General features: G+C 43.6%; 3 protein-coding genes, 1 long non-coding RNA gene and 1 pseudogene across 5 annotated transcripts; 3 read left to right on the top strand and 2 right to left on the bottom strand.

Annotated features, from left to right (window-relative positions):
- Window positions 1-1,632: 1,632 nt before the first annotated feature.
- On the bottom strand, window positions 1,633-5,437 carry LOC112880672 (peptidyl-prolyl cis-trans isomerase FKBP20-2, chloroplastic). Its single transcript, XM_025945407.1, has 7 exons — window positions 5,279-5,437; window positions 5,067-5,136; window positions 4,558-4,775; window positions 3,666-3,775; window positions 3,159-3,267; window positions 2,903-2,979; window positions 1,633-2,012 (listed from the first exon to the last, which is right to left on the bottom strand). Exons 1-7 carry the CDS (start codon window positions 5,322-5,324, stop codon window positions 1,893-1,895), a joined length of 750 nt encoding a protein of 249 aa, XP_025801192.1. The 5' UTR covers window positions 5,325-5,437; the 3' UTR covers window positions 1,633-1,892.
- A 162-nt stretch (window positions 5,438-5,599) lies between these two features.
- LOC112880671 (ubiquinol-cytochrome-c reductase complex assembly factor 1) lies at window positions 5,600-9,845 on the top strand. Its single transcript, XM_025945406.1, has 7 exons — window positions 5,600-6,009; window positions 6,786-6,999; window positions 7,588-7,754; window positions 8,377-8,501; window positions 9,062-9,122; window positions 9,212-9,260; window positions 9,348-9,845. Exons 1-7 carry the CDS (start codon window positions 5,770-5,772, stop codon window positions 9,434-9,436), a joined length of 945 nt encoding a protein of 314 aa, XP_025801191.1. The 5' UTR covers window positions 5,600-5,769; the 3' UTR covers window positions 9,437-9,845.
- A 4,825-nt stretch (window positions 9,846-14,670) lies between these two features.
- On the top strand, window positions 14,671-22,538 carry LOC112880382 (calmodulin-binding transcription activator CBT). 2 transcript variants are annotated; one of them, XM_025944965.1, is made up of 13 exons: window positions 14,671-14,826; window positions 15,454-15,579; window positions 16,488-16,603; window positions 16,703-16,791; window positions 17,646-17,691; window positions 17,949-18,135; window positions 18,402-18,485; window positions 18,571-18,656; window positions 19,102-19,482; window positions 19,795-20,465; window positions 20,889-21,441; window positions 21,616-21,927; window positions 22,217-22,538. In XM_025944965.1, exons 1-13 carry the CDS (start codon window positions 14,757-14,759, stop codon window positions 22,235-22,237), a joined length of 2,742 nt encoding a protein of 913 aa, XP_025800750.1. In that variant the 5' UTR covers window positions 14,671-14,756; the 3' UTR covers window positions 22,238-22,538. The 2 variants fall into 2 exon arrangements, with proteins under 2 accessions (XP_025800750.1, XP_025800751.1); XM_025944966.1 differs by lacking the exon at window positions 14,671-14,826 and having other exon boundaries at window positions 15,554-15,579; window positions 17,576-17,691; window positions 22,217-22,507.
- Window positions 22,539-23,476: 938 nt separating this feature from the next.
- On the top strand, window positions 23,477-24,290 carry LOC112879613. The gene is made up of 2 exons (XR_003226117.1): window positions 23,477-24,087; window positions 24,195-24,290. It is a non-coding gene; the product is annotated as an uncharacterized LOC112879613 (long non-coding RNA).
- Window positions 24,291-24,644: 354 nt separating this feature from the next.
- LOC112879611 lies at window positions 24,645-26,208 on the bottom strand (annotated as a pseudogene).
- Window positions 26,209-26,356: the final 148 nt, after the last annotated feature.

Below are 26,356 nucleotides of genomic sequence, written 5' to 3'. Positions count from 1 at the left end.
AGTGGTTACTGCCAGCGAGTACACAAGTGAGATGGCAGATGGGGGGGGGAGAGAGAAGGTACCGCGTCGCTTTAGAAAGCGGCAGCCGTTGGGGGGCGAAAGGTAAAAGCGAACGTTATACGAATCACTGACGAGTGGCCCCTACCGGTCCGTCATCCTCTGGGCCCGGCGGCAGGGAGAGGTGGCGGTTGGTGCGGCGCGTGCGGGGGTTAAATTCCGGGTGGGTGCACGGCGTGGGGTGTCGCGTCGCAGTGCGGGGATGGATGGATGGAAGGGCTCGATGGGCGCGCGCGCAGCGGAAAGTAGAGAGACGTTGCGGAGATCTCCAAGCAAGATAGATTATTAACCGGAAAAAAATAAAAAAATGTTGCAGGTGCAAAGAAGGTGTAGGGTCTGTCGAGTGGCATGAGATTAAGAAGAATCAACTGACCTGGGTCCGCTAATCACTGGCCAAGGATTAAGTTAATCAAGCTTCTTGGGGCACCCCTGCTGCTAATCAGGCCGACGCCGACGGGGCAGCGCGCCGGCGGTGGTAATCACCGGGCAGTGATGGAGCGTGGGATGCGGCGGCGGCGGTCATGTGGTCGCTGTCTGCACGTACGCGGATCTGCGTCACCAGCCTGTCGGTTTGGCGGATATGTATCGTCGTTGCCGCACCACGGGTTGGTTACCCATCGCCATCCGTCTCTGCTCAACTGAAGCTACTAGTAGTATACTTGCGTCGGTGCAACTGCAGCCTGCTTGGTATGGACTACAATCTTTGGTTGGAGATGCCCGTGAGTGTGCGCACAATTCTTTTAGGATCTCGTGGAAAGAAATGTTAGACTCGTGCGTCGGAATATATCCGGTAACTAGTGCTCGATCGAGAGACGTCCCAATGCATCTAGGCTTTTCCTTATTTCTTTTCGAGCGTCCATACATCAGTTCCTTGTTGTGTACTACATCGTTCCTCTTTACACGTGCCGCGTGTGTGGATGGCTTCCTAAGAATCTAATCTGATCATAGATTAGTCATAATCCAGAGTAAAAAAATACGGGTACAGGAGAGCGAGTTGCAACGCATGGTTTTTTGCAACCTTTTATTATGATGAAATGATACGGAGATGCAAGGTTTATTTTAGTGTATGTAAGTACGTAGTACTCCATGTAACATATGCGGCGGATGCGACGCTTTTGTGCCCCTCTACCTGGCACGTGTGGGTCCCACGCCAGGTCGGGCCCGTACAGAGTGCGTCGTGGCGGGCTCCGCCGACGAGGGCTCGCTACTCGCTACGGGACAAGGGCCTTCTTGTTCGTTTTCACGCCTCGCCCGTGGGGCCATCCGTCCATCCCTTTGCAAAGTGGCTCGAGCTGACCCACGTGCCTGCCTTTTCCATGGGCTCATAGTCATAGATTACCTCATGCCGCCATGGATAGTTTAGCGCCTCGCATGAGTGGAGGAGCACTGACTGTGGTTGGCGTACACCATCCATTCAGAAATACTGGTCTCAGATCATTTTCCTTCCAGGATCGAAACAACTCAATTCAACAAAAAAATTCTAGGTAAGTAACTTCAAGATACTCAAGACAGCTCACTAGAGCTGAATAAGGAGCTGAGACGGTGTGTAGCTTGGTCGTAGTAGTAACAACAATATCAAGGTACGCATGCCACCTTCTAAAAAGACGCACCAAATGCGCGCATATGCCATTATCATGATATTCAAGACAAAAAATGAAGAGCTAATACACTGTCAGTCTACCAGTAACCTTTACTGTCGCAGAAACAACAGATGGCTATACAATTACACAACAACCCCGACCACCAGCAAAAATCCTGTCAGCAGCCAAAGATGCAGGAAGATGATGGAAACGTGCTGCCCGGTGGTGAGGCTTTGATGGGATATCAGCAGATGCTCAGCTGCACACAACATCAGAATAAAAGGCTATCGTCCTCCGTTGGCAGTCCTGCACCGCCAGGAGCTCGACGTCGAACACCTCGAACTGCTTCGCGCTGAAGAATGTCGATGGCCCGACCTTGTAACGGATGCAATGGGTATATCAGGAACAGTGTACCATGATGACAGCTAATAATTTGCTAGTGCTGTTTGCACTTATGGAGATGATATTTACAATCAGATAGGTCCCAAAAGGGATATAATCTGAGAGAAACTTCTCTTTGAGTCAATGTACGCCAGAAAATGGTTTCCTCTTTCATTTCTCAGATACTATTTTCCTCTTCCATTTTTGGTACTTATGTTTGTTCTTTCTATCAATCATTTCACTATCATAAAAGCCACATATACTAATCAATTTGGAGCATTAAACAGGTACAGAGGACAACTTCTTTAAACCAGGTCCAGATGAGTGCTTCAGCTTACTTAACCAATCCCTTTAGTTTAGGGAACCATTTTTTAGTTCAGATAGGCCTGTACCATAAAGAATAGGATGTCCACGTACCTGTACATTTTCCAAACAGGTTTAAGTGAGGATATTGTTCTTGTTTTAATGTCTAGAGTCTCCTCTTGTTGAGGTTGACATGGTACAACGGTCTGGAAACTTTTCAAATTATTTGTTGTTTCCACTTTTCCTTTTCTTTTGATGTAAAAATATTTTTAACAAGTGTCCTTTTGCTTATCCTTTCAGTAAGGTCGTTCCCCTAATGTTTCAACATGAAAAAAAAGAGAAAAATATAGTAAGACTAACAAAATGCCACATCAATCCATTCATGCAGCCAACATGTCACATAGACTAGAATAATGATGATTTATTTCCTTAACAGAATCCCTATTAACTCTTATGTCAGGAAGAGGGTAAAGAGTATTACTGCAATATAATGTACATGGAGAAATGGACAAAGCAACCATACTTATAGAAAGGAAGTAAATAAGTTCAAGCATACTATGCAAACAAAGACAGTAACTTACAGGAGGACCAAGCTCTGGAGGTATTATAATCCTTCTCTTACCACCTGGTTTCATGTCCCGTATGCCTTCTTCAAAACCTGAAGTATCAATGTCTAAAATCAGCTGTGATCTGTTACAACTCCCCATTGCAGCAAATTCATCAGGCTATATTTTTCAAGCTGGCTTTACAAATGCAGAAAACCAGAAAGCACTAAGAATAGTGATAGCTGCATCACAGGCCTAGGGCTAAAAAACTATTGAGACAGTGAATACTTTCCTGGAACCAGTGTTCCATTCCCTAACCGAATCTTTGCAGGGGAACCTTGAATATAGGTGCTATCTATCCTTCGACCCGCTTCGTTGTAGCCCACATAATGAAATATAATCTGTAATTGAATTGAAGGAAGTCAGTATCATGCAAAAGAAAATATGCTTATAAATATAACTGAAAGGACCGAACCATATTAGTAACATATTTTGCAGCAATGTAAAATGATTTCCTTAGTTATAGATGTTACAGAAAATGTGATAGCATTGACCATCCTTAAGGAGAACACTCGATAAAACCAACTAAGCCAAACATAACAAGTAGCAACACAGTGAAAGTGAGCCAAAATCAATATTTTCGTACACAACCACACATCTTCAAATATACCATATCAAATAATAGACGAATAAATGATATAATTAATATCCCAGAACACCAAGATTATATTGATCTAGAACACATGAAGAAATAGTAACTGAACAGAGGAAAATAAGATCGACGCTTTGGAGGAAGAACCTGCTGACCATCCTTTGGAGAGTTGCCTGTACCAACTTTTATGTCCTCATACATTAGTCCAGAGTCCCGTGTTATGTAGTTGTCCGATGTCACTACTTTGACCTCAAAACCTGAAATGCATTACATTGCCCTGTGTTAATTTTTACATTTCTATTCATTCTGAAGGTAAAAAGAAGCGCTCCCATTTGTTCTGCATAGTGCAGAGATCATCGGTGAAGGTTTTTTTTATACTGATCATCAGTGAAGGTTATTCTTAAAGATATCAATGCATTGTATTATCCTATCATTCCTACAAGGAAACTTTAGGTGACACTTAACAGAAAGAGAAATAATACTATCATTAAGTTTCCCAGAATCAAATGTCTCTTGTGTCACCACAACAAATTTGATCTTACTTGCAAATTCTTTAGTTTTTACCAAAAAATGATGCACTTCCTAACAAAAATTATGTGCTATTATCCCAACCAAAAGTAGATGTACCTACAATTTTATCAATATGCAGACAGCAAGATAGCACTCATTATAAATGCATAGTGGTACATATACTGTCTCCATGTTATTTTTCACGTTATTCATATACTGAAAGATAAAACTAGGGACTACCAAAGGTGACACCATAAGTTACAAATTATATAATCTTGGACAATATGATATTCCAAAATTCTCTTATGACTAATAAATCAATTAGCAACAGCCAATAGGTAGAAAAGAAATTCTACATGATTACAGACTTTCTTTGGTAGTGAAAAATCATCTGCTTAATACTAGGTTTTCCCTAGAATTACATCCAATCCATCTAAAAAATATAATGACATCCAATCAAAGTATATACAATATAACATAGTCTATAGCCCATAACTTGTAAGCCACGACCAGGAATACGATTGCTCACCTTCTCTGATGAAGTTTGGGAAGTCTTCGGGGGCACGGTTGGCTTCCTGAATCTTCTTATTCTGCTGAAGCAGCCGCCTTTCGTCGTAAGGGTTCATGCTTTTACTCTTCGCATAGGCTGAGAACGCCACTGACAGCACCGGCGAAGCCAGCAGCAAGGAAAATGCTGCTCTCCTCCGGATCTTCCCCTCTTCCACGTTCTTCTCATCACCCAAAATACTGAGAGTTTTTCCACAGCAATAATGTCCATTCAGTTCACCATTGTACACAGTAACAGCACTGCAATTCTTGATTAAAAAAAGAGGGTGTGCAGTGGTGGTGGAGGTCTCTCGATGTGTCAAGAACAGAACACTTGATTACGAAGATGTGTCATGTACTCATGTGTGCCAAGAACAAACACTTTCCGTTTACCAAGCAAAGCATGTTATCAACCAAGAGAAACTGCGCAACAGCGACACACATGGCATTAGCAAAGCATTTCCAATGGCTAAACGAGGGTTTACAGTTTACCATACTACTCCCTTCTCCTTCCGCTTCGCACTCGCGGATACCCTCCTGGACGGAGCAAGAACAACCATCCCTGCAATAACCGCAAGCCAGAATTCCGTTTTCAGAATGGGATCCCTTTCAGAATCGGAGTGTGCATGAAAACGGAGGAACGAACAAGATCGTGCGCATCTAAACAAGCAATATGGCCAGCAAGGAGGAGGACGAAGGCTCACGATTGCAGGAGGAGAGCACGGAGCGGGAGGAGGGCATCGGCTCCATCTCCTCCCCAATTGGCTCGCTTCGCCTCTGCCTCCTCTCGCAGTTCGTCGTGTGCTGCGGAAGGGGATAAGCTGATCGGCGGGTTTGGGTTTGGGTTTTGGGTTTTGGGCTCGCCTCCAGGCTCCAGTACGAGGAGCCAACCGGACGTCACCCAGCCCGTTCCGTTCCGTTCCAGCTGCGTGCGCCGTGCAGGGGCGCTCGGCTCACAGGCCGAGGTGGACCGCGCCCAGCCGCAGGCTGAGGCTGCGGAGGAGACGCCGGGAGGCCCCACGTGCCAGTGAGCGAAGCGCGCCGCGTCGCATCTGCTGGTGCACCCCGCGTCGCGTGACCACGCTTCCCTAGGTGGTGAGCCATAGCCATCTCCCCCCTCCTGTTCCGCCCCCGCGCCGCCGCCGTCCGCCGAATCGCCGGGGAGGGGCTTTCGAGGCGCGAGCGGAAGGAAGCCATGTCGCGGTGGCGCGCGGCCGCCTTCCGCATCTCCGCCGCCGCAGCATCCCGGAACGCCGCGGCGGAGTCCCGCGTCCTCTCCAGGGCCTGCGCGAAGGCTCCGACTGTGCCGCCGCCTCCGCTCCAAACCCTCTCGAGAACCTTCTCCAAGTCCGCCGCCGCTGCCGCCGCCACCTCCACCGCCACATCACGCGGCCCTGGCGCGGCCGCCTCAGCTTCCGCGGGGCCGAGGGCCGAGGTACTGCCGCCCTCCCATCTCGTGCACGCCCCTTGGGGTCTCTGTGTGCCCACTGCCCAGCCTGTGTCTGCCCGTGTGATCTGGATGGTTAGGGTGAGCTCGTTTTTCTGAGTAGCTACTGAGATTAGAGGATGGAGTTGATTTGAGCTCGGGCATTTTAGGCTGCGTTTGTGGCGTATCCACGTAAGTAGCAATTGAATCACCTGTTTCTGTTGGCCTGTTCGTGCGGAAAGGTTGGCTTGTGGAGTTGTGGCGCGTAAATTCCTCCAGTGTTGATTGGCAACCGGTGGTTTGTTATTCTGGAACTTGGTTAGTAGCACAAATTGGCAGTGCTCTGTATATTGAGAGGACTGTGTGGTGTGCACATTTACATCCTTAGGAGGTCCTTGATGACGCTTGTACTCTGTTTACAGGATCAAAGTGCGCAAAATGGCAATGCTGTGGTTCTGTATTGTCCTAATTCCGGTTGTATATGTTGTTGTTTCCATTGTTTTGGTTAAAGGACAACTGTATTGCACATTTCCACCTTGCCATCATTAGATTGTTCAATGACTTCTAGAAATGTGCATAGGCTTGATATACTTTTGAAGCTTATGGCATGTAAGATGCGCATTTGATGTGAGATTACAATAACAGGATATGGAGTCCAACATATTATTACTTCCTTATACATCACCATTTTTTTCATTGCTACTTATTACTCCCTTTGACAAGGATTTGAAGTTTTGATTAACATTTATATTTTTAACTCCTATGTTTACTTTTCTCTTTGGCAGGTCAGACTGAATTCTATGTTCCTGTCCAAGCCCTGTTCATTAGCGTTGCCACCTGACTCCCCTCTTAGAGCAGCAGATCCACAGTATGAAGGCATCAAGCGTTTCATGCTCACACTGTTGTTGTTCTACAGCAAGCAAAGCAAGGCCATTAGAGGAGCAAATGTTGTTTATGATCGAATCACTTCTCAAGTTGATGCTCCTGCTATTTATGATGGTAAATCTTCCTGCTTGACAGCAAGTTTCTTTCTTGCTTATTACAGGGTTTTTGCATTTGGTGTTTGTTTCTTGATCTTTTTCTTTAATACAAGGCTACCATCTGTTAATTATTTGTAAGAAGAATATGCTAGCGGTGAAAATGAATATCTGAATGATTGATCTACATCAGTTTAGAGCAATAAGAACTTGATCTTGAATTCCTGGTGCGCTGAAGTGCTTGGGATTCATATATGGATGCATAATTGTGCATTCTGAGCTGTTTGGCAGAAGTTTACTAGCTGTTTCTCTGAAAAACTAGTAGCTTTTGGGGATGCACCAGCCAACCAATATGTAGCTGCTACTGGTACACAAATTTTTTTCATAGAAGAATGCAATTATCCCTGCTCTGCAGCATGCGCTATAAGTTGCTATTAGGTGTAGTGAAGTTGAATGAGAACATTGCACTCAGACTTATTTACCAAACCAGAGGAGTGATCTTTGTTCAGGCAGAAATTGGTATCATGATGATTGAGCTTTAGTTAACTTCTTTTATCCTCTTATGATCATGATATATTGAGACACAAATATGTTTTATGTACCTTTGCAGTTTTTCAGTTGGAGAAAACATTTAAAACAACATTTTCATTGCTTGTTCTCCATATGTGGCTTGTTCTACGCCGCTTGAAGGAAGAAGGGAAGGATGGTGTTAAATTTGGACAGTACATCTATGAAATGTACAACCATGATGTGGAGCTCAGAGTTTCAAAAGCTGGGGTAAGCTGTTTGGCTATTTTCTTATAGAACTGATGCATATGGTTAGATTGTGTGCATTACATCATCTTGATTCTTGATCTGTTATGATCTTTCTGTTGATTGGTAAGTATGCTTTACCATCCTACACACAGTTTGACACTTTCTTGAATATCGGATCTGTGGTGGAGGGGGTTGCAGTATTCATAGTTTTCATACATCTGAATACCAACATTTGGATATTGTACAGTGGAAATTGTCCTGCCGTTCTTTTTGTTTTTAATTCTCAACGTTTGCTGCCGTCGCTTTTGCTTCCGGATATGATTTCATAGCGAAATGGAAACATCAATCACCTGCAGTTTCAGTACTGACTGAATGCTCAACTGATAGCAACTTACTAGCATTGGTTTCGCTTCATGTAATTCATTTTCATGCAGAAAACCAAGAACAGAAGTGCGTATATTTCTCATATTTTTAGTACCAGCTGTCCCCTTCTAATCATGACCGATACTCCTAATGTTTAAAGCACTGAGTCCTAGTATTCAATCATATCTTCAGTTCCTCTTGAACGATAAGAGGATTCTTTACTTTTTGTGCATTCTTCCTCTTGTGAAAGCTTATTGATGACATGGCAATGCATCTACAGGTTAACTTGCTCTTGACAAAATGGATGAAAGAGCTAGAGAAAATATTCTATGGAAACATTGTGAAGTACGATGCTGCGATAAGCCCAGAGGCTCGTCAGGATGATCTTGTAAATATCATCTGGAGGTAATTATGCCAGTCTCTACCTAACTGCCCAAGTAGCAATTTACTGCAAGGGTTGGGTTCAATACAGAATGAATGTTCTGCCTGGACATACCTAACAATTTTGAGCATGATTTCCTTCATTTTTTTTGGCCCACACATGGCATATATCAATTGACTCTGGCTGTAACACTCATGCATAAGTATCAGGCTGTGTGAACGAGCACTTTCCAATGGCCCTTCATGGAGAGTTACCCAAATGTTCCTTAAGTGATCGAGACAGCAAAACTGTTTCGGTGATTCTGTCGCAGTTAGATCATTCTTCATTCCAGCAGTTTTATGGATTCTACACTGAGCAACTTATATGAAGAGATGTGTCAAATACTAAATTACTTTATTTTGCATTTGAAAGGAATTTGATTCAATTTATTAATGTGTTAACTTTCTTTTTAAAATAAATATGAAATCAATTTCTTTTCTGCTGGAGCTACCATGGCAGCTATGTCGTAGTTGTGTTGCTGTCTTTCTTTTACATTAGAAGTCTTCTGACATTATATGTGATGGGTATGTCTATTGAATGTTAGGAATATTTATGCTGAGGAAGGTTCAGAGGCTATGGATGCGGCTGCTGCCCCTGCTGTCCAGGTAAGCTCCTTTCCTGATGGAGACAGCTGCCCTATCAAAGCATAGTCATCTTTCACAAATCTAAAACTGCTTATTCTATTAATTATCAGGCATTGGCAAGATACACACGAAGGGAGGCAACTTGTCTATCATTGACTGGTTTGATTTCTGCAACTCTCACATATAAAAGCATAAACCATATTCTTCTTGAATAGATTAAACTCACTGTATACTTCTCTTCTCCAGACAAAGATGCTATGTTCTCTGGAAACTTCAAGTTCACATCCCTGCTGCCGCCAACTCCCAGTCCCAGCCCAAAGAAGCCCGCACGATGAACTGCCATGGTACATCGGGGTTTCATGTGAAGATTGGTAAACAGCAGGATCAGTGGATACCTATCACTCTCAGCAACACAAATAACAGGATTTTTTTTCATCACTTGTTTATTCTGGGGTCCTCTGGATCGAAACTTTTGATGGATGTACCTCGTTCTAGATAGGAAGTTCGTTTTATTTATCTTATCCAAGCGATCCATTCGCTGTAGCTGTCCTCCCACCAGAACGGAGCCTTTTTTGTTTCTTTTTTGGCAATCCTTTTCCCTGGCTGTTTTGGACTTGATCATCACTCCAACTGGAGGTGATAGAGAAGTAACCCTACAGATTATGTTATCTAAATATGTACTAGTGATGGCTGACGTGGTTGCTTGGATGATCTGGGAAAAGAATGCAATCAGGCTTATCTGAAGTTGTCACCTGAGTTTGAGTAATTTATACTACGAGTCATGCTATATACCTGCGCAAAGTTTTTTAAAAGTTCTACTTACGTGCTGAGTAGCCTGAAATAGATGGCAACGACCTTATACATTATAGCCCAATCTGTCGTGTTCTTCACTGGGAGACTGGGATTGGTCTCAAGCTCATTAACTGCTCGATGTTCTAAGATAAAAGGACTGCGGTGACAAGAGTTGATGCGATCATTTGGCGAAGAAATCTGGCTGAGCCATGGTCACGGACCATGTGAGGAAGTACCCGGCGTGACAGCACGGCTCTGTGGCACCTGGCAGCAGGCTCCGCGCACGTGCAAACAATTCTTCCTTTCAATTTTCACCAATATCTAATAAATAAGTTGAATTCTGAGAGAATCCATTCGTTCCGAGTACGGCAAAGCAGATTCGAGATTTCGAGTGGAGCGAATTGTGTTCATACGGGGGAAGGTCGGAAGGACCTCGGATCGGCTAGCCGCCGGCTTCTTTGTCCGGGAGAATCAGGATGGTCAGCGGCGCGTGGGCACAGTGGAGCAGCGGCTTGTTTGCCGACAATTTGGTTCGCGTCTGATTTCTGTTGCTAGGTAGAAGAAGCACCGGAGAGTCCGATCTCTAGGCGGTGTATGGAGCCATGTGTCGTCATGTTGTGTCAGGACTCTGTGTTCCTGCTGACGTGTCGCGGGTTGTGGCCAGAGATTCGCCCGGCTGATCTGGCCGTGGCTACTACTACTACTGTTCACTGAATATGATGCTCCTCCAAACGAGAGAAAAGGCAAAGAAACAGATAGCACTGCAGCTTCCGCGCCTAGTGTGTCAGCTTTTGTGGGATTTGTTCTAACTATATGCGTCTCGCCTAGTCACACACGCCACGTGGAGGTACGAGCTTGGGGAAGCATCACGTAGTGCAGGCTGTTGTGGCTAACCAGACCACAGAAGCATGACACTTGCCCTAAGAAAAGCCTCATCGGACACTAGCATGTGCAGATGATTATTGATGATGGCATGTTTGGTAGAGCCCTCCAATATAGAGTTGTTTTATGAAGTGATCATGTCACTAAAATGATTTTTAGTGACTCTCTAAGGCAAATTCTATGAGCGAGCGAACAAGGAGACATAGACGTAAGAGTATTTGGCTCATTTCATGAAATCACTTCCGCAAAACTGCCACAAGCTTCAAACATCCGCGGATGCAGGTTACAGGTGTTCAAAGGTTTTACTTCTACCATGCACGCCGCTGTTAAATTTAATCGGCCATTGTTGCCTTTATTTGTAGAGTGCAGATGTACTTATTCTCCTATTATATTGTGTGTGTCACAAAATCTGAACAACCACCTAACTTCTCCTTTGCAGTTATTTTTTAAAAAAAGAGCTAAGATTTTTTTAGGAATAGCTCCATGTCATCCTAAATCATGTTCTCCACTTACAAGCCAAATTAATACAAGCGGAAGAATTTAATGAGCTGTGCGCTACACGCCTACACTAGTGCACTCATCATTAGTAACGTTGCTCTACTTGAGCATGCCTAGAGTGAAAGTCACTGTTGATATTTGGTAGTACTACATGTTTGGTTCGAGACAGCTAAATTTTAGCCCTGTCACATCATAGAAAATTTTATCATTAGGAGCATTAAATAAAATCTAATTACAAAACTATTTGCAGAACCCCTAGACTAATTCTCGAGACGAATCTAATAAGATATATTAATCTATGATTAGCGGATGGTTACTGTAGCATCACTCGTCTCGCGAATTAGCACCTATCCGTGCAAAAAAATTTATAAATAGATATTATTTAATACTTTTAAATGGTAAAATTCTCTTTGATACGATAGAGCGTGAACTCTAGTCCTCCGGAATCGAACGGGGCCCACAAGCCGGCTGATTTGTTCATCTCCATAAGCGATGCTTTTAATCAAACCTCGGCAATACTTCTAATCAGCAAGTACATGACATGCTGCTGCTGTACTGGTAGCTAGCTGTGGCACGCCGCTGTCCAACAGTCCAAGAGGACGCTGCTCTGAATGCCACGCTATTGTTGTCTGCAACTCTGCATGTCCTCGAGATGGATGTCTGAACGTAGTGCACTGTCGCCACCGTGCAGTGACGAACACTGGAACACTGTGAGTCCCTAAGCGGCACGTGTTTAGTGTTTCAGAGAAGCTGTCATACAATCTAACTATCGTATTGGCAGAGAAATTATAGGGAGTATTTTTGTGCAAAGAAGTAATTGTTTCTCCATACTGGCGCAAGATTGGTTTCAGTTCAGACAGACTTGATTCTGCCCCATTTCTCGTTTACTACGGTGGCTATCGTATCGTTGTCTTGCCACCCTTCGCTGGAGAAATCCGTGGGCTGACCACACGCGGAATGCTGGCACCACCCGCCCGGCTTGTTCGCGGCTAGAGCGCATCAACAATTCCCCCACGTGGTACAATTCGGTATCTGCTAGTAGCAGAGAGCAATGTTTTTTTTAAAAAATTCAGACCGGCCCCCAGGCGTGTCAAGCTCGATTCATCAGAAGATGGGAGGCACGTCACCACGTTAGACCGGTACGTAGGCTGCCACTGTCTACTGACCTCCTCGTAAGCTAAGCTCGATCTCTGTAGCCTGTGCTACCTCCACCAATTATTAATATATATACTTGCACAAAAATTGATATTGTTCAGTAGCTTGGCCTTGATCTGGAATCTCGATTGTTGTTGTTGTTGTTTTTGGAGGGGGCAACATTTCTCGCCTAATGCAATGTCCCTATCCCTTGCCTGTTGGCTTCAGTAATCACCTGAGAATTTGCGGCCAAATAGCTTTGTCTTGCATGGTGGCTGTCATTAGCGTAGTTGCAAATATTGTCAACCTAACCATGCTGGGTAGATTTATATTTGTGATGGGAGGAAGTAGAGAGCCAGGCTGCTGAATGCAGCCGCACTCTAGTCTAGAGTTCACGTCAGATCAATTCTCTTCTTCTTATTAATATACGCCGAACCGTAAGGTTCAGAATTTTTTTTTTAAAAAAAGACTCTAGTCTAGAGTGGCAAGCAGGCGCGTCGGTGTCGGCCGGAGAGCAGAGGAGTGCCCCGAACGCCACGACATTTTGTGCCCGTGTGTGCCTAGCCCCAGTGGCCCAGTCTCAGCACTGTCGCTGAAAGCTGTGCTTGATTGTCCTTGTAGTAGCAGATCGATCGATTTGATTATTATATGCAGGGTCAGGAAGCACATCTGATTGTCACCCGTCCGACCGTCCAGGGCACTGTTTGTCGCCGTTCAGACCGTACAGCACACGCTTTGAGTTTTTGTCACGCTGCAAAAAATCATGGAGATTTCATTGGAATCACCTCGCAAACTTTATATGCACGTACTACGATTTCCTGTTTGCAACGCAGGAATAATGCCACATTTTCCTTCATGTAAGAATCGGCTTAATCAGTTCCCGTATTCTGAAATCAAACTAAGCGGTTATAATTAATGAAATGGGAGGAGCTGGTCATTAAAAGATCACTACTATATTAATTAATGTTATGTTGACGTATGGTAGATCTATGTGGTGACGGGCATACAAAGAACCTAATCAGGAGGAGATGGGTCAGCTTTTGCACGGGATGATCAAACTGAACATGTATCAAAGCAGCCAATTCCCCGGCACGAAATAATGCGCCCGGATCTTTGACTCGTGAAGTAGCGATAGATCAATAGGCTGTCAACTCGTCTATCATTTGTTTTCAGACTGATTTGCTTGGACATAATCTTTCCAACCTGAAGCACTGATTGTCTGCCCTTGTCATGTCGTAAATTATATTATTGTCCAATAGTGTATATATCTCTCTTGTCAAATCGGTTTGTTCCATCAATAATTCTAGATTATTTCTCAACAATTATTTGGGCTCAGTTTTCTTCGTGGTCAAAAGGACGAGCTTCATTACCTTTTGCCACTGTACTTTTGAGAAAAAGATTCTTATTACTACTTTATTAGATTTAGCTTTATTTTTCGTAGTGGCATCTCTCGCTGAAGTGTGGGCCCAAGCACCAAATCATGTGAGATGAATGACTCAGTTAGTGGCAAAAAAAACCCTCCCCTATTTAGAAAACAAAATTCCGCTACAAATGAATTAGGTGCATAGCGGTCCACTTTGCTTTCCCAAGGTTCGCCAGCACAAATCTGATCCATTCTAGTGTTTTGTTTCCATATGTGGAAGATGTATAATGAATATAAATTTATAATGTGGAGGATAGATGATAAACATACACTTATATTTTTTATAAGCATGAGATTAAAGTGATAAGATTACTATGTATTCTCTTCGGAGCAAAGTTGAACTGAAACAAAACAAAATAAAAGCAAACTAAGATGCGAAGTATAAAAAGAAAAATCCAGTGGAGACTTGGTACTGTAAAACACACTCTTAAGTCTTAATTAATTGAAGTACAAAAGTGCGGCCCTTTAAGGAATTCCGTAGTGTGTACACAAGCGACTATACATTGTTGCTTATAGAAACGATGAAAAATCCTAAACTCCTGTTTGCGCACAATTTTGTGAAGCTGGCAAGTGGGGCCAGCCACAAGTGTATGATCCCGTGATCTCCCGTGCCAACTGCCAGATCCTTCTATCACCAAAAGGACAGTCGATGCCAAACATGCACCCAACCACCCACTACACCACTCCTCTCCTGACACATGGGTCCCATAGTGCCGTTTCTGCGTGTGGGCCCACACAGAGTAGCAAAATTTGTTTATTAATTTCTTATGGTTATCGCCTGTTCTTTTCTTTTTGGTGAAATTTTCCCTTTCCTTTATGACTTTTCTCGCGATTTTCTGAAGTCTACTTCCTCGTCGTCTTCTCCCCCGGTGAGAGCAAGGGACAACGCGCAGGAGAGTGTGTGGAAGCAGCAGCTGAGCGCGGCCATGGCAGGCGGCGCCGGCGCGCGGGACCCGCTCGTCGCCTCCGAGATCCACGGCTTCCTCACCTGCGCAGGTCGACCCGCTCCGCCCCCCGGCTCGAGCGCGGGTTTTCTGTTCACCGCTCGCCTCCTCTTATCTCTTGTTGCTATTTTCTTTTGGTACTGTTTGGTGCTGGCGGTTCTGTAATTCCAGTGGGTTAAGCTTCTTTCCTTTGATGCGGTTCGATTGAGCTCCGGAGCTGGTTCCATCTGATGCCTGGCACTTTTGGGGTCCCGGGGCTCTTCTTCCAAGTGTCGCCGCTGCTCACGTGTCTTCCCATTTCGGGCTGTATGGGTTTTGCTGTTGGGCGTTGGCGATGATTCAACCTGTTTTTCGGTCTTGTCGCTTGATTGGAATAGTACTATTCGTGTGCTTCTGTCGGAACTTGATCGAATGCGTTATGGGCGTTTGGCCGCTAATTTTTATCAGTTCATCCATCACATTCTTCTTTTGGTTCCGTTCCCCCAAATTTGGTCTGCTTAGTTATCATCTTCGCGCTTAGCTTTAGTTTGGGGATTTGGCAGCTCTCTTTGCTCAATGAAAGTAACAGTAATTTATGTTACCTTCTTTCCAATCATGTCCTCTTCAAAGAAGGAAGCTTTGTGCTGCTTCTTGCACTAAATTTTTGCTTGTGTATGTTTCCTTGTTGGCTGCTGGACAGACTTGAACTTTGACAAGCTGATGGCTGAGGCCGGAACACGCTGGTTCCGGCCGAATGAGATCTATGCAGTGCTGGCGAACCATGCGAGGTTCAAGGTCCATGCACAGCCCGTCGACAAGCCCGCAAGTATGTGTTCTGCATTCACCATGAAACCCTGACCTTGCATTCATGGCAAATGTGAATAAGAGGGAACAGAACCGAAGTTTGTGTGCGTGTGTGAAGTACCTTGTATAAGATGGTTGTGTTTCTGAGGCTGAATAATTTGATTCGTTTGTGGAATAAATACTGGAATTATCCCTCAGTTCAAGGCCACTTGGTTTATTGTTTAGAGAGGTAACGCTATGGCTGATCTAGTGCTAGTATTCACAAGAGATGAGATGAATGAATGCACATTTGCCTTTTTGGAGTAGGAGAGAGACCTACTTCATTGAATTCAATCAGTCTTTTCCATGTCGTAATTATTAAAAGTTTTCTTCCTTTATGCTTGATAATCTTCTGCCTTCATGTTTAGCAGCAATGCATCTGATTCTTGCACATGTCTTTATTTGCTTTAGTTTCTACTCTTCAAACCATAGCTGGGATCATAACAGATCAAACATATGTTGAAATGAACGTGTTTTTTACGGTATTGATTGTAAATTACTAAATTCAAGATTAACTTTGCTTGCTATGATCTTTTTTGGTGCTATGTCATTTGTTGTGAAAGCACTTTTACTTGTTCACATTGGCATTGGTCTTTCATTTGCCTACTTGTTCCATGAGCTTGCAGATACTTGTCACTAAAACACATTTTCGCTGCTAATTTATCACCGTAACTTGTATTATCTTCTATAATAACATGGTTTGCACGGGGGAATCATTTTGTCCTTTTGTGCTTCTTGTATTTTCTTTTTGCCACCATTATACCTGTGCTAAGTTGTTCCTACATCTGATTGCACTACCTTTAGACAATGTCTACATATTTAAGTTCCACCATATTTCTATCAGAGAATTGGTCTGCTATTCCAAACCGCTGTAACTTTCTTTTAAATCAGGTGGTACTGTTGTTCTGTATGATCGTAAAGTTGTCCGAAACTTCCGTAAAGATGGCCATAATTGGAAGAAAAAGAAGGATGGCAAGACTGTCCAAGAAGCCCATGAAAAATTAAAGGTAATTTGTGCAAATAACTGAAATTGGCTGCTTGCTTATTGTTGCATTTCATTATTCTAGTACCTCCCACCATTATTGGTAACTTGTCTTATTTTGTAGATTGGTAATGAAGAAAAGGTTCATGTGTATTATGCTCGAGGCGAGGAAGATCCAAATTTCTTTCGTAGATGCTACTGGCTGCTTGACAAGTAAGATTTCAACCACAGCTTTCAAGATTATGTCTATACCACTGAGCCTCAGAACTGATTGATAGCTACCGGTGGAGCATCCGGTTGAGAGGCATCCCACCCGGGCTCGAATCTGGGTGCTCGCATGTTGTTTTGAGTACCTCCCTAAAGGGTTTGGTACTCCCCTCTCTTAAGATGAAGGCAGGGGGACCTCTTCTCCCCATGGTTGAGTTTTTTTTACCACTGAATCTTATTTCTGTCCTGTATATGAGCAATCTGATATTTTTTTCCTTATTCGCTTATGCTGAAAAATAGATTCGTACTAGAAGCAGCATGCCGGAGCGCGGACATCATGAATTAGCTTTATGCAACAGAATCAATATTTTAGTTTGATGCCTTCATGCTTCTTGTCCACTTGCAGACTTGAAACATCCGCAAGGACTGTGTGGTAAATAAATTAAGTAAATCCAATGTCATAAATTGGTAGAAAAAGGAAAAGGCTTGACATCGCTTATTTTATCGAGCCAGAGCACAAAGTTATAAATTAATCGGATAAATATAGGTACTGTTAGATGGATAATGTCTTGTAAGTCGTAATATCTAGCCATGCAGTTGTGTGGACAACTCGGCTAGTTCTTAAGAGTGCATGTTGTTGTCACATTATGTTCAGTTGAGTGGAATTGATCTGTTAGTAAGACAAGAGTTTTGTTGAAGGATTACATAATATGAAGCTTATGGTGGCATATATTTCCTTATATTATTCCACCACAACTATGACTTGAGTCTTTTGCATTCTCTGTATCAGATGCAAACTTGGGTACAAATGCCATACCAGCTATCTTTGCTGACATTATTCTTGGCTGTTTCTTATTCAGAGAGTTGGAGCGCATAGTTCTTGTGCATTATCGTCAAACATCTGAGGTTTGGTCTGTTCCTTCTCTACCCATATCTTGTTTCTGTAATACACCAACACCTACAACATCAAATTAGTTCATTAAATCCACCATACTATATGTGTTGATACTGCATTTATTTGGTATTGTAGATCGTAATGTATTTTCTAAATCTTGGTCAAATTAGTTCATTAAATCCACCATACTATATGTCTTACATTCTGGAACGAAGGGAGTACATGTTTTATTATGTTCTGTCTGCTAATATTTTTTTATACTAAACAGGAAAATGCCATACCACCACCACATATAGAAGCTGAAGTTGCAGAAGTGCCTCCAATCAATATTATTCATTACACCTCTCCTATAATATCAACAGATTCGGCCTCTGCTCGTACTGAGCTATCTTCTTGTGCTGCTGCTGCTGCACCAGAAGAAATTAACTCACATGGTGGCGGAGCGATTTCTTGTGGTGAGACATTCTGAGATCCCAAACGTTTCTTAGTTATTGATTATATGTGTGCTTCTATGCCAGTTTCGACATCTATAACTTTTTGAAAATTTCGAAAATATGTAAATACAGTTTTTGATAACTAGACCTGTTTAGCATTTAGTTTATGATACTTGACTATGGATGCCAAATTTTTTAAAATTTGCTGTTTTACATCTTACGAATTTGACTTGTATATCTTTATTTTCGAGAGGTATACTACTGTACCTGTTTTGGTGATATTGCAGAAACAGACGATCATGATTCTAGCCTTGAATCATTTTGGGCAGATCTATTGGAGTCATCTATGAAGAATGATACTTCTGTCCGTGGTGGGGTTTCTTTTTGACATAACTGCAAAAATATTTTGGTATAAACTGTTGTAGAGATTGTAATCCTGCTTATTGTATAAAACAGGTGGATCTTTGACACCCAATCAGCAGACTAATGATGGGATGAGGGATTCTGGAAATAGTATCTTGAATACCAATGCCAGAAGTAATGTAAGTGAGCAAAGTCTGCCACCATAACCTATGTTCTTTCAATTGCAATTGTGCATGAATGAAAACTTGCATGGAGTTACTCTGCTTCTTCACATTGCTAAAAGCACTATAACTGTGACTCTTAATTTCTGCTTCTTCTATACTTTTTCCTACTAGTATTTTAAGTGAGCCACAATAATTAAAGATTTTTAAGTTGCAACATTTATTGTTGAAATCTTGCATGGAATTATTTCTTTGCATTGCGAAATTCACATAACTATGCCCCTTGATTTGCTTCACTGTTTTAGCTTTCTTTACTTTTCTTAGTGCACTTCAATTGTGGCCCTTAATTTGCTCGAGAATGGTGTATTTATGCACGGGCGTGGGTTCACGATTGTTTGTTTTCTTGTATCGTTCTATGTCTGCCATGATGGATCAGATGCATCTCTGTTTTCTTTTTTTGCAGGCTATCTTTTCTTCACCAGCTAATGTAGTTTCAGAAGCTTATGCTGCCAATCCTGGCCTCAATCAAGTATCAGAGAGTTACTATGGAGCTCTGAAACATCAAGTGAACCAATCTCCATCCCTTTTAACATCAGATCTGGATTCTCAATCAAAGCCACATGCAAATTCTATTATTAAAACTCTAGTGGATGGTAACATGCCTAGTGATGTGCCTGCTAGGCAGAACAGTCTTGGACTGTGGAAGTACTTGGATGATGATATTACTTGTTTAGTGAATAATCCAAGCTCAGCCATACCCATCACTCGACCAGTGATCGATGAAATGCCATTTCACATCATTGAGATCTCCTCAGAATGGGCTTATTGTACAGACGATACAAAGGTTTTTTTTTCCCTTTCATCCCATACTGAGTTTTCATGCTTGCTTGTTTTTTCCCCCTCTTCAGTTGCTCAGTTTGCATGGAAAATGTTCTACTTCACCTTCTTATGTTATGAACCACTCAAATGATCGCTTATTGTAACAACAACCAGTATCATGTATCCCCTGGTTGGGTGGAGCAGGGGTGGGGGTGAGGTCTGCAATATACTTTTAAAGTCTTAGAGAGCAATTTAAATACATGCCTGTGTGAGTTTATCAGTTTTTAGATCTATATTTCACTACTCTGCAAAAATGTTAATGTTAACTTAATTGTAGGTCCTCGTGGTTGGATACTTCCTTGACAACTACAAACATCTGTCTGGGGCCAATCTATACTGTGTTATTGGTGAGCAATGCGTTACCGCAGACATTGTCCAAACTGGAGTTTACCGTTTCATGGCTAGACCACATGTGCCTGGACGAGTGAATCTTTATTTGACTTTGGATGGGAAAACTCCAATTAGTGAGGTTTTGAGTTTTGAGTACCGTAGAATGCTGGGCAGCTCAGATGATGATGAACCCAAAAAGTCGAAGCTTCAGATGCAGATGAGACTAGCTCGTTTATTGTTCTCTACAAGCCAGAAAAAGATACCACCAAAGTTCCTTGTAGAAGGTAGCAGAGTTTCCAATCTCTTATCAGCATCAACAGAGAAAGAATGGATGAATCTGTTCAAATACGTTACTGATTCTAAAGGCACTAACATTCCTGCTACTGAGAGCTTGCTTGAACTTGTGTTGCGAAATAAATTACAAGAATGGCTTGTGGAAAAAATAATTGAAGGACATAAGTCAACAGACCGTGATGATCTAGGACAAGGACCTATACATCTGTGTTCTTTCTTGGGCTATACCTGGGCCATTCGATTATTTTCTTTGTCAGGATTCTCCTTGGATTTTCGCGATTCTTCTGGTTGGACAGCTCTGCACTGGGCCGCGTACTATGGGAGGTATCCTCTATTTTCGCGATTCTCTGACTAACACGAACAGAAAAAAAAAAATGAAGAAAATATTGATTTCTTGTATGAGTTCTTGCAACTGGGGTGTGTTTATCACATGCCTACATGAAATAGAAAAATGTGGAAAGAAATCATGTCTTGTATGAGTTCTTGCACTTTGGATGTTATATATTATAGAAGTCAAACATAGTCAATTAGTCAGAACTTACAAGAAACCATACCAGTTGGTAGGAATCATGGGTAAGTGGATCTCAAAAACTTTGTTTTCTATCAGTGGACATCTGGTTGATCTTCATGGTGATTACTATTGTAGTAGACAATATGCTATCTCACGCACATTTTTGTTGGGATCAAATTATCTTTTAGATTTTCAGTCATCTGGTGCTAACTTATTTTTAATTATTCTTTTGCCAGGGAAAAAATGGTTGCTGCTCTTTTGTCTGCTGGAGCAAATCCGAGCTTGGTTACAGATCCTACTCATGATGATCCTGGTGGACACACTGCTGCTGATATAGCTGCAAGACAAGGTTTTGATGGCTTAGCTGCATATCTTGCTGAGAAAGGGTTGACTGCTCATTTTGAAGCCATGTCACTATCCAAGGATAAGAAATCTACATCAAGGACACAGTCAATAAAACAAATTTCCAAGGAATTTGAAAACCTTACTGAACAAGAATTGTGCTTACGAGAATCTTTAGCAGCCTACCGTAATGCTGCTGATGCTGCCAGCAATATCCAAGCTGCTCTTAGGGAACGAACTCTTAAGCTTCAAACAAAAGCAATTCAGTCGGCCAATCCTGAGATCGAAGCAGCTACGATAGTTGCTGCTATGAGGATTCAGCATGCATTCCGGAACTACAACAGAAAGAAAATGATGCGAGCTGCCGCACGAATACAAAGTCATTTCCGAACATGGCAGATGAGGAGGAACTTCATGAACATGCGAAGACAAGCTATAAAAATACAAGTAAAGCTTCTGTTATTATTGTGTGTTTTGGTTTGCTACTTTTCCTTTTCCCAGGGATTCATTTTGTTCATGTGTTAGCAAGCACCAGATGATGCCATCTGAAATTTTTTGCAACATGTTATCCTGTATGTATCTCATGTATCATGTGGTCTAATGACCCAAACATCTGCTCAGGCTGCATACCGAGGTCACCAAGTGAGAAGGCAGTACCGCAAGGTAATATGGTCCGTTGGAGTCGTGGAGAAAGCTATCTTGCGATGGAGGAAGAAGAGAAAAGGCCTGCGTGGCATTGCAACTGGAATGCCAGTAGCAATGTCTACAGATACAGAAGCAGCAAGCACTGCAGAGGAGGATTACTACCAGGTTGGCCGGCAACAAGCTGAGAACAGGTTTAACAGATCAGTTGTACGTGTCCAAGCCCTGTTCCGTTCTCACCGGGCACAACAGGAGTACCGGAGGATGAAGGTTGCTCATGAGGAGGCCAAGGTAAGGAATTCACCCTTGCTGATACTGACCAACATCTGAAAATGCTTCATTCTATTGAAAAAAATTAGGTTCACAGGAACAAGTGCTTTCAACTATTGCTGTTGTTCTGCTGTATGAATATGTGCCTACTCTAGTTGTCCTTACCTTTCGTCAAATGTTCCGAATCCCTATACAGGATTTCAACTAGGCACTTGCACATGGAATTAACGTTACAAACACTAAGTAGTTCTAATTTGTAGGCACTGTAATAGCTATTTCTTACGTTTGTGCCTGTCATTGTATTTTGCAGGTGGAGTTCAGTCAAAATTAGTTAGGACTGGCACACATTGTAGGGGTTGCTAGTTCTTCTAATTCTTGTATATTGGAAGGAACAGCCGTAGCTTGCTGATGCTGTACATTTTAGGACCATCTGATGCTTGTGGTCAGTGTGGCAAATGTATCTGCCGTTAGCCTTCTAATTTGGTGTGCATTTGCTGGTTTTAGTTGGGCGGAAATGGCACTGTGCTTTGTAGTCCTGGTTTGTGTGGATGCAAGTACAAATAAGGTTGTACATGCTAATAATCAATTCCACCTGACTATATCCAGGTGATTTGCAAGCAAAATTTGCAATATGTTGGCCACGTTTTCCTCTCTTTTATTTGACGATATCTTCCCACGATCAATGCAAGCAAGAAAAGAACTAGCAAAATCGATGGAAGCAATTGTTGAGATTGTATGTTCTCATGATGATGAAAATCGAATTCCGATCGAGAACTGCAGAGAGGGATCAGATTGTATGCAAAATGAGTGCTTAATAAGAAAAACAAGACCATATACACGTCATGAAGAACCTTATACAAGAGTGAGTTACTAGGTATGCCTGTGACTAAAGAAATCTCAGAGCCAACCATAATCTTAACGAAACTCTGCAAAGTTTTTCCCAGTAATATGAGCTACTATCTCTTGATAACTTATAGCACCCTAAACATCCGACTGTCCATCCAAAAAATGCCTAAGAAAAATGGTCCCAATAACTTTTAAAATATTTATTTTGAAACATGAATACCATATGTAAAAGATGTCTTGAAAGATACCTTCATAGTCTCACAATTTTATTAGATTTTAAAGATATATATTCTAGTAGAAAATAGTGGTAATAGGAAACCATATTATTAGAAATGATCTCAACATGCACTCAGGTCCGCACAGGGGAGCACTACACATGCTAACACACCAAGGTTAAATAAGCCCAAGTGACAGAACACAAGATCCATCACAAGTTCATAACAAGATCATCACAATGATTAACTACAATGTTCTAATAGTTACGGTGCATGGATCAATGTATTTTTACTTTGCACAAGCACATTAATCACCACATTTGCTCAAAAGAGTAGCCACCACACTAAGGCCAGACAGATATTGTTAATGGAGCTAACCTCTTGCATATGAGTTATTCGTACCATGCTTAGAGCATCTTCAGCAGATTTGGTATATAGATACATATCCCTAAAAATCTACCTAAAAACAGCTCCAGCAGATTTGGTATATGGATTGCCATCCCTAAATTTTTTAGCAAATTACCTAAACTTCTCTCTCCCTGACCCAAATATACCAAAGCAAAGCATAGATTGCTAAAACTCCTTTTCACACGCGGGAGACGCCAACTGTCTCGCCCGACTCGTTTCACAGCCGCGTCGCCCCTTCCGCTCCCATGCCGCCGGCACCGCCGCCGCCCCCGCCCTCCCCATCTCCGGCGGGCGCGACCTCCATGGAAGAGGACGGGGCCCTTCCCGCAGCCCCTCCGCCGCCTTTCCCTCGCTCCGGCCAAGCTCCGGGCGATCCCAATCCGAAGGTCTAGCGGCGCCTGGGGCTGGTGCCGCCTGCTAGGAAGGCCGGCTCCGGGTCGCCCGCCTCCGTGTCTGGTGCGCCCGCGGGTGGCTCCGACGTGCCAGCAGCTAGCACTGAGGAAGGGGCCGGGGTCAAGCAGGGAAGGAAAAGGCCGCCCCGCAACCCTAGCAAGGCCTCAGCCGCATGCAAGGAGAGGAGGGCCGCCGCGGAACCGACTCCGCTTGAAGCTCTGCCGGCGCCTCCGATGTACTCCTTTGAAGCCGATGCCTCCCCATCCCAGATTTCCCCTTCTCCATTTGCACAGGAGGTGCTTGGTGAAATTCCCCAAAGGTAAAAGTTCACCCCTTTTGCCATTCGTACTGAAAAGATGCAAATGAACTTGATGCTAAATGAATGGGGGAATGGTTCTGAAATTTTACAATATTTTGTGCTTCCAGTATGGATGATGAGTCTTTTATCAACATATGTGAAATAAATGAAGAAACATTTGATGATGTTGATGCAAATACAATGGATGATGAACTTGGCTCTGAGGATGAATTTGTTGATGACATTGGTGGTGATGAAAGTGAAGAACACAATTGATGCATGATGTGTGCTGTTGGTTGAACTTGCATTTTGCAATTTATTTGCATCATTTGGATTAACTATGCTTGCCGAATTTGAATTTCAAAATTATGTAGTTCTTAATGTCGTGGACTTGTGTTTTATGTATGATCATTTCATTCAACGATACCATCTGCCAGAGAGGAGCACAAAAGCTATATACAAATCTTCTCTCTCCTATACCTAAAAGTAAGTTTAGGTATCCAGTTTTACCAAATCTGCTGGAGATGCTCTTAGACAACTAGTGATCCGCTGCTAGATTGCATAGTAACACATTTACTTCAGTTCCAAGGGAACAGCCATGATGCAGGAATCATCTGGTGCTTCCAGACCATTGGCAGAGGGGAGGAGACCTCGCTCGTTCTCATGTTGTAGACACTGACAGAAGTATCCTCAAAGGTGTAATTTCTGACATCCTGCATATCATCCAAGAAGAAGATAAGGTCACCCGACATCCCGTTCTGAGAAGCAGATACAACCCTGGAGCACCATCGTCCAAGGAAAAGCATTTGGTCATCCCCTAGGGTTGTCACATTCACCCACTGCTAGTGCTTGAAGTCCGCCTCAAACACCTCAAATTCACTGCGTCCAGCCAGTATCATGTCGTTTATCTCTCTTAAGTAAACCTTAATTCGTACCATCAGCAATGTACCACGTGATTAAACTAGGTAGAGCTTCTTTCTACAGATACCATCAAGTGGCAAAACGACCCGATCGCCCCTAATGACCTTTCCAATTTGAGAGACCTGTGGATCACCGGTCCTTGGGTGTTGGCCAATGTTCATGAAAGTGAGGTCCTCATAATGAGAAAGGGCGTACAGCTTTTCCTGATAGAGAGCCATGTCTTCAAAGATGTTGCACGGACCGACCATGAGGAGGCCCCTGGCTGGCACACAAGAATCTGGCTGGGACGTTCAATCCCGACGAATGCAGCGACAAGGTTTGGCGAGCACAAGATCAGCTTCCTTATCATGGGCACATTCTCCATGTCCTTAAGGTGCATCCATGTGACGTAAGGGTGGCAAAGGCGTCCCATTGCCCCCTCAACCGTAGTATATTTTGCAACTGCATTGGGGGACGCAGCCGGACGCGAGACAGAGCAGGCAGCTCCACCGTCGCCCCCGCGAAGGGATCGACCAAGAAGCAGCCGTCGTCGCGCGGGAAGACAAGCCAGCTGCCACAGGCGGCGATCTTGTAGCCGGCGCAGCCAAAGCCAGGGAAGCGGAAGGGCTTGCCGTAGGGGAGGCTGTAGAAGGTGCCGTCCGGGAGCGCGACCAGCGGCAGCGCGCCACTGCGGGCACACGGCGGCGAAGCGGGCGCGGTCCGCGCAGGCCGGTAGGAGGCGGAGCAGGTGGCCGGCCAGGTCCAACGGGATGTCCGACCACGACGGCGGCGGGCCGGAACGCTGCGCCACCTCTGCCATCCGAGCCAATCTTGCAAAAAGCAGCGAGAAGAATAGCATCCGTTAGAGCAGCATACTGCATACACTATGATCAAAGGTAAAAAGAAGGTGCTAGGATCCAAGAATCCGGGAAGAGACACCGCATAAAGCACGCAGAGGCAATACGGCGAGCACCACGCGTGCACTGCCACTGAACACGGCGGCACGCCGCCAGGGCAAGGAGCCAAGGATGGCATTGACCGGGCGGGAGCAAGCAGCACGCGTTGATGGGGGAGGAGGGAGGAGTCTGGTTGGTCACACACCAGAGATCGCCGCGGCGGCCGGTGGCAGGAGGTTGATCTCGGTGCGGTGAAGGCGCGGCGCAGGTGGAGTGGAGACTCGATCACTCGTCTGAGGGCGGAACCAGCCGTGCGGCCGTTGTTGGTCGCCTGCTCATGCTGCTGAGGCAGAAGTGGAGTGGGAGTGTGGGGGCCAAGCAGCCACAAGCAGGAGTTCTTTATAGAAAGTTGTTTTAGGAAGTTCTCTAGAGAAGTTGTTCAAATAAATTGTGTGTAAAAAGTCATCTACATAACCGACAACTTTCAAAAGGAA

The sequence above is a fragment of the Panicum hallii genome, chromosome 2 (assembly GCF_002211085.1).
Source record: "Panicum hallii strain FIL2 chromosome 2, PHallii_v3.1, whole genome shotgun sequence".
Lineage (NCBI taxonomy): Eukaryota > Viridiplantae > Streptophyta > Magnoliopsida > Poales > Poaceae > Panicum > Panicum hallii.
This window is presented reverse-complemented; position numbering and strand designations above follow the sequence as displayed.

Excerpts from the sequence above, each read along its gene's own strand:
- LOC112880382 (XM_025944965.1), top strand. The coding sequence starts at position 14,757 with ATGGCAGGCGGCGCCGGCGCGCGGGACCCGCTCGTCGCCTCCGAGATC. Across the intron at positions 19,483-19,794 it reads ATTGTACAGACGATACAAAG|GTCCTCGTGGTTGGATACTT; the intron begins GTTTTTTTTTCC and ends ACTTAATTGTAG. Across the intron at positions 21,928-22,216 it reads TTGCTCATGAGGAGGCCAAG|GTGGAGTTCAGTCAAAATTA; the intron begins GTAAGGAATTCA and ends TGTATTTTGCAG.
- LOC112880671 (XM_025945406.1), top strand. The coding sequence starts at position 5,770 with ATGTCGCGGTGGCGCGCGGCCGCCTTCCGCATCTCCGCCGCCGCAGCA. Across the intron at positions 6,010-6,785 it reads CCGCGGGGCCGAGGGCCGAG|GTCAGACTGAATTCTATGTT; the intron begins GTACTGCCGCCC and ends TCTCTTTGGCAG. Across the intron at positions 7,755-8,376 it reads TCAGAGTTTCAAAAGCTGGG|GTTAACTTGCTCTTGACAAA; the intron begins GTAAGCTGTTTG and ends ATGCATCTACAG.
- LOC112880672 (XM_025945407.1), bottom strand. The coding sequence starts at position 5,324 with ATGGAGCCGATGCCCTCCTCCCGCTCCGTGCTCTCCTCCTGCAATC. Across the intron at positions 3,776-4,557 it reads CCCAAACTTCATCAGAGAAG|GTTTTGAGGTCAAAGTAGTG; the intron begins GTGAGCAATCGT and ends AATGCATTTCAG. Across the intron at positions 2,980-3,158 it reads GAATGGAACACTGGTTCCAG|GTTTTGAAGAAGGCATACGG; the intron begins GAAAGTATTCAC and ends TTGATACTTCAG.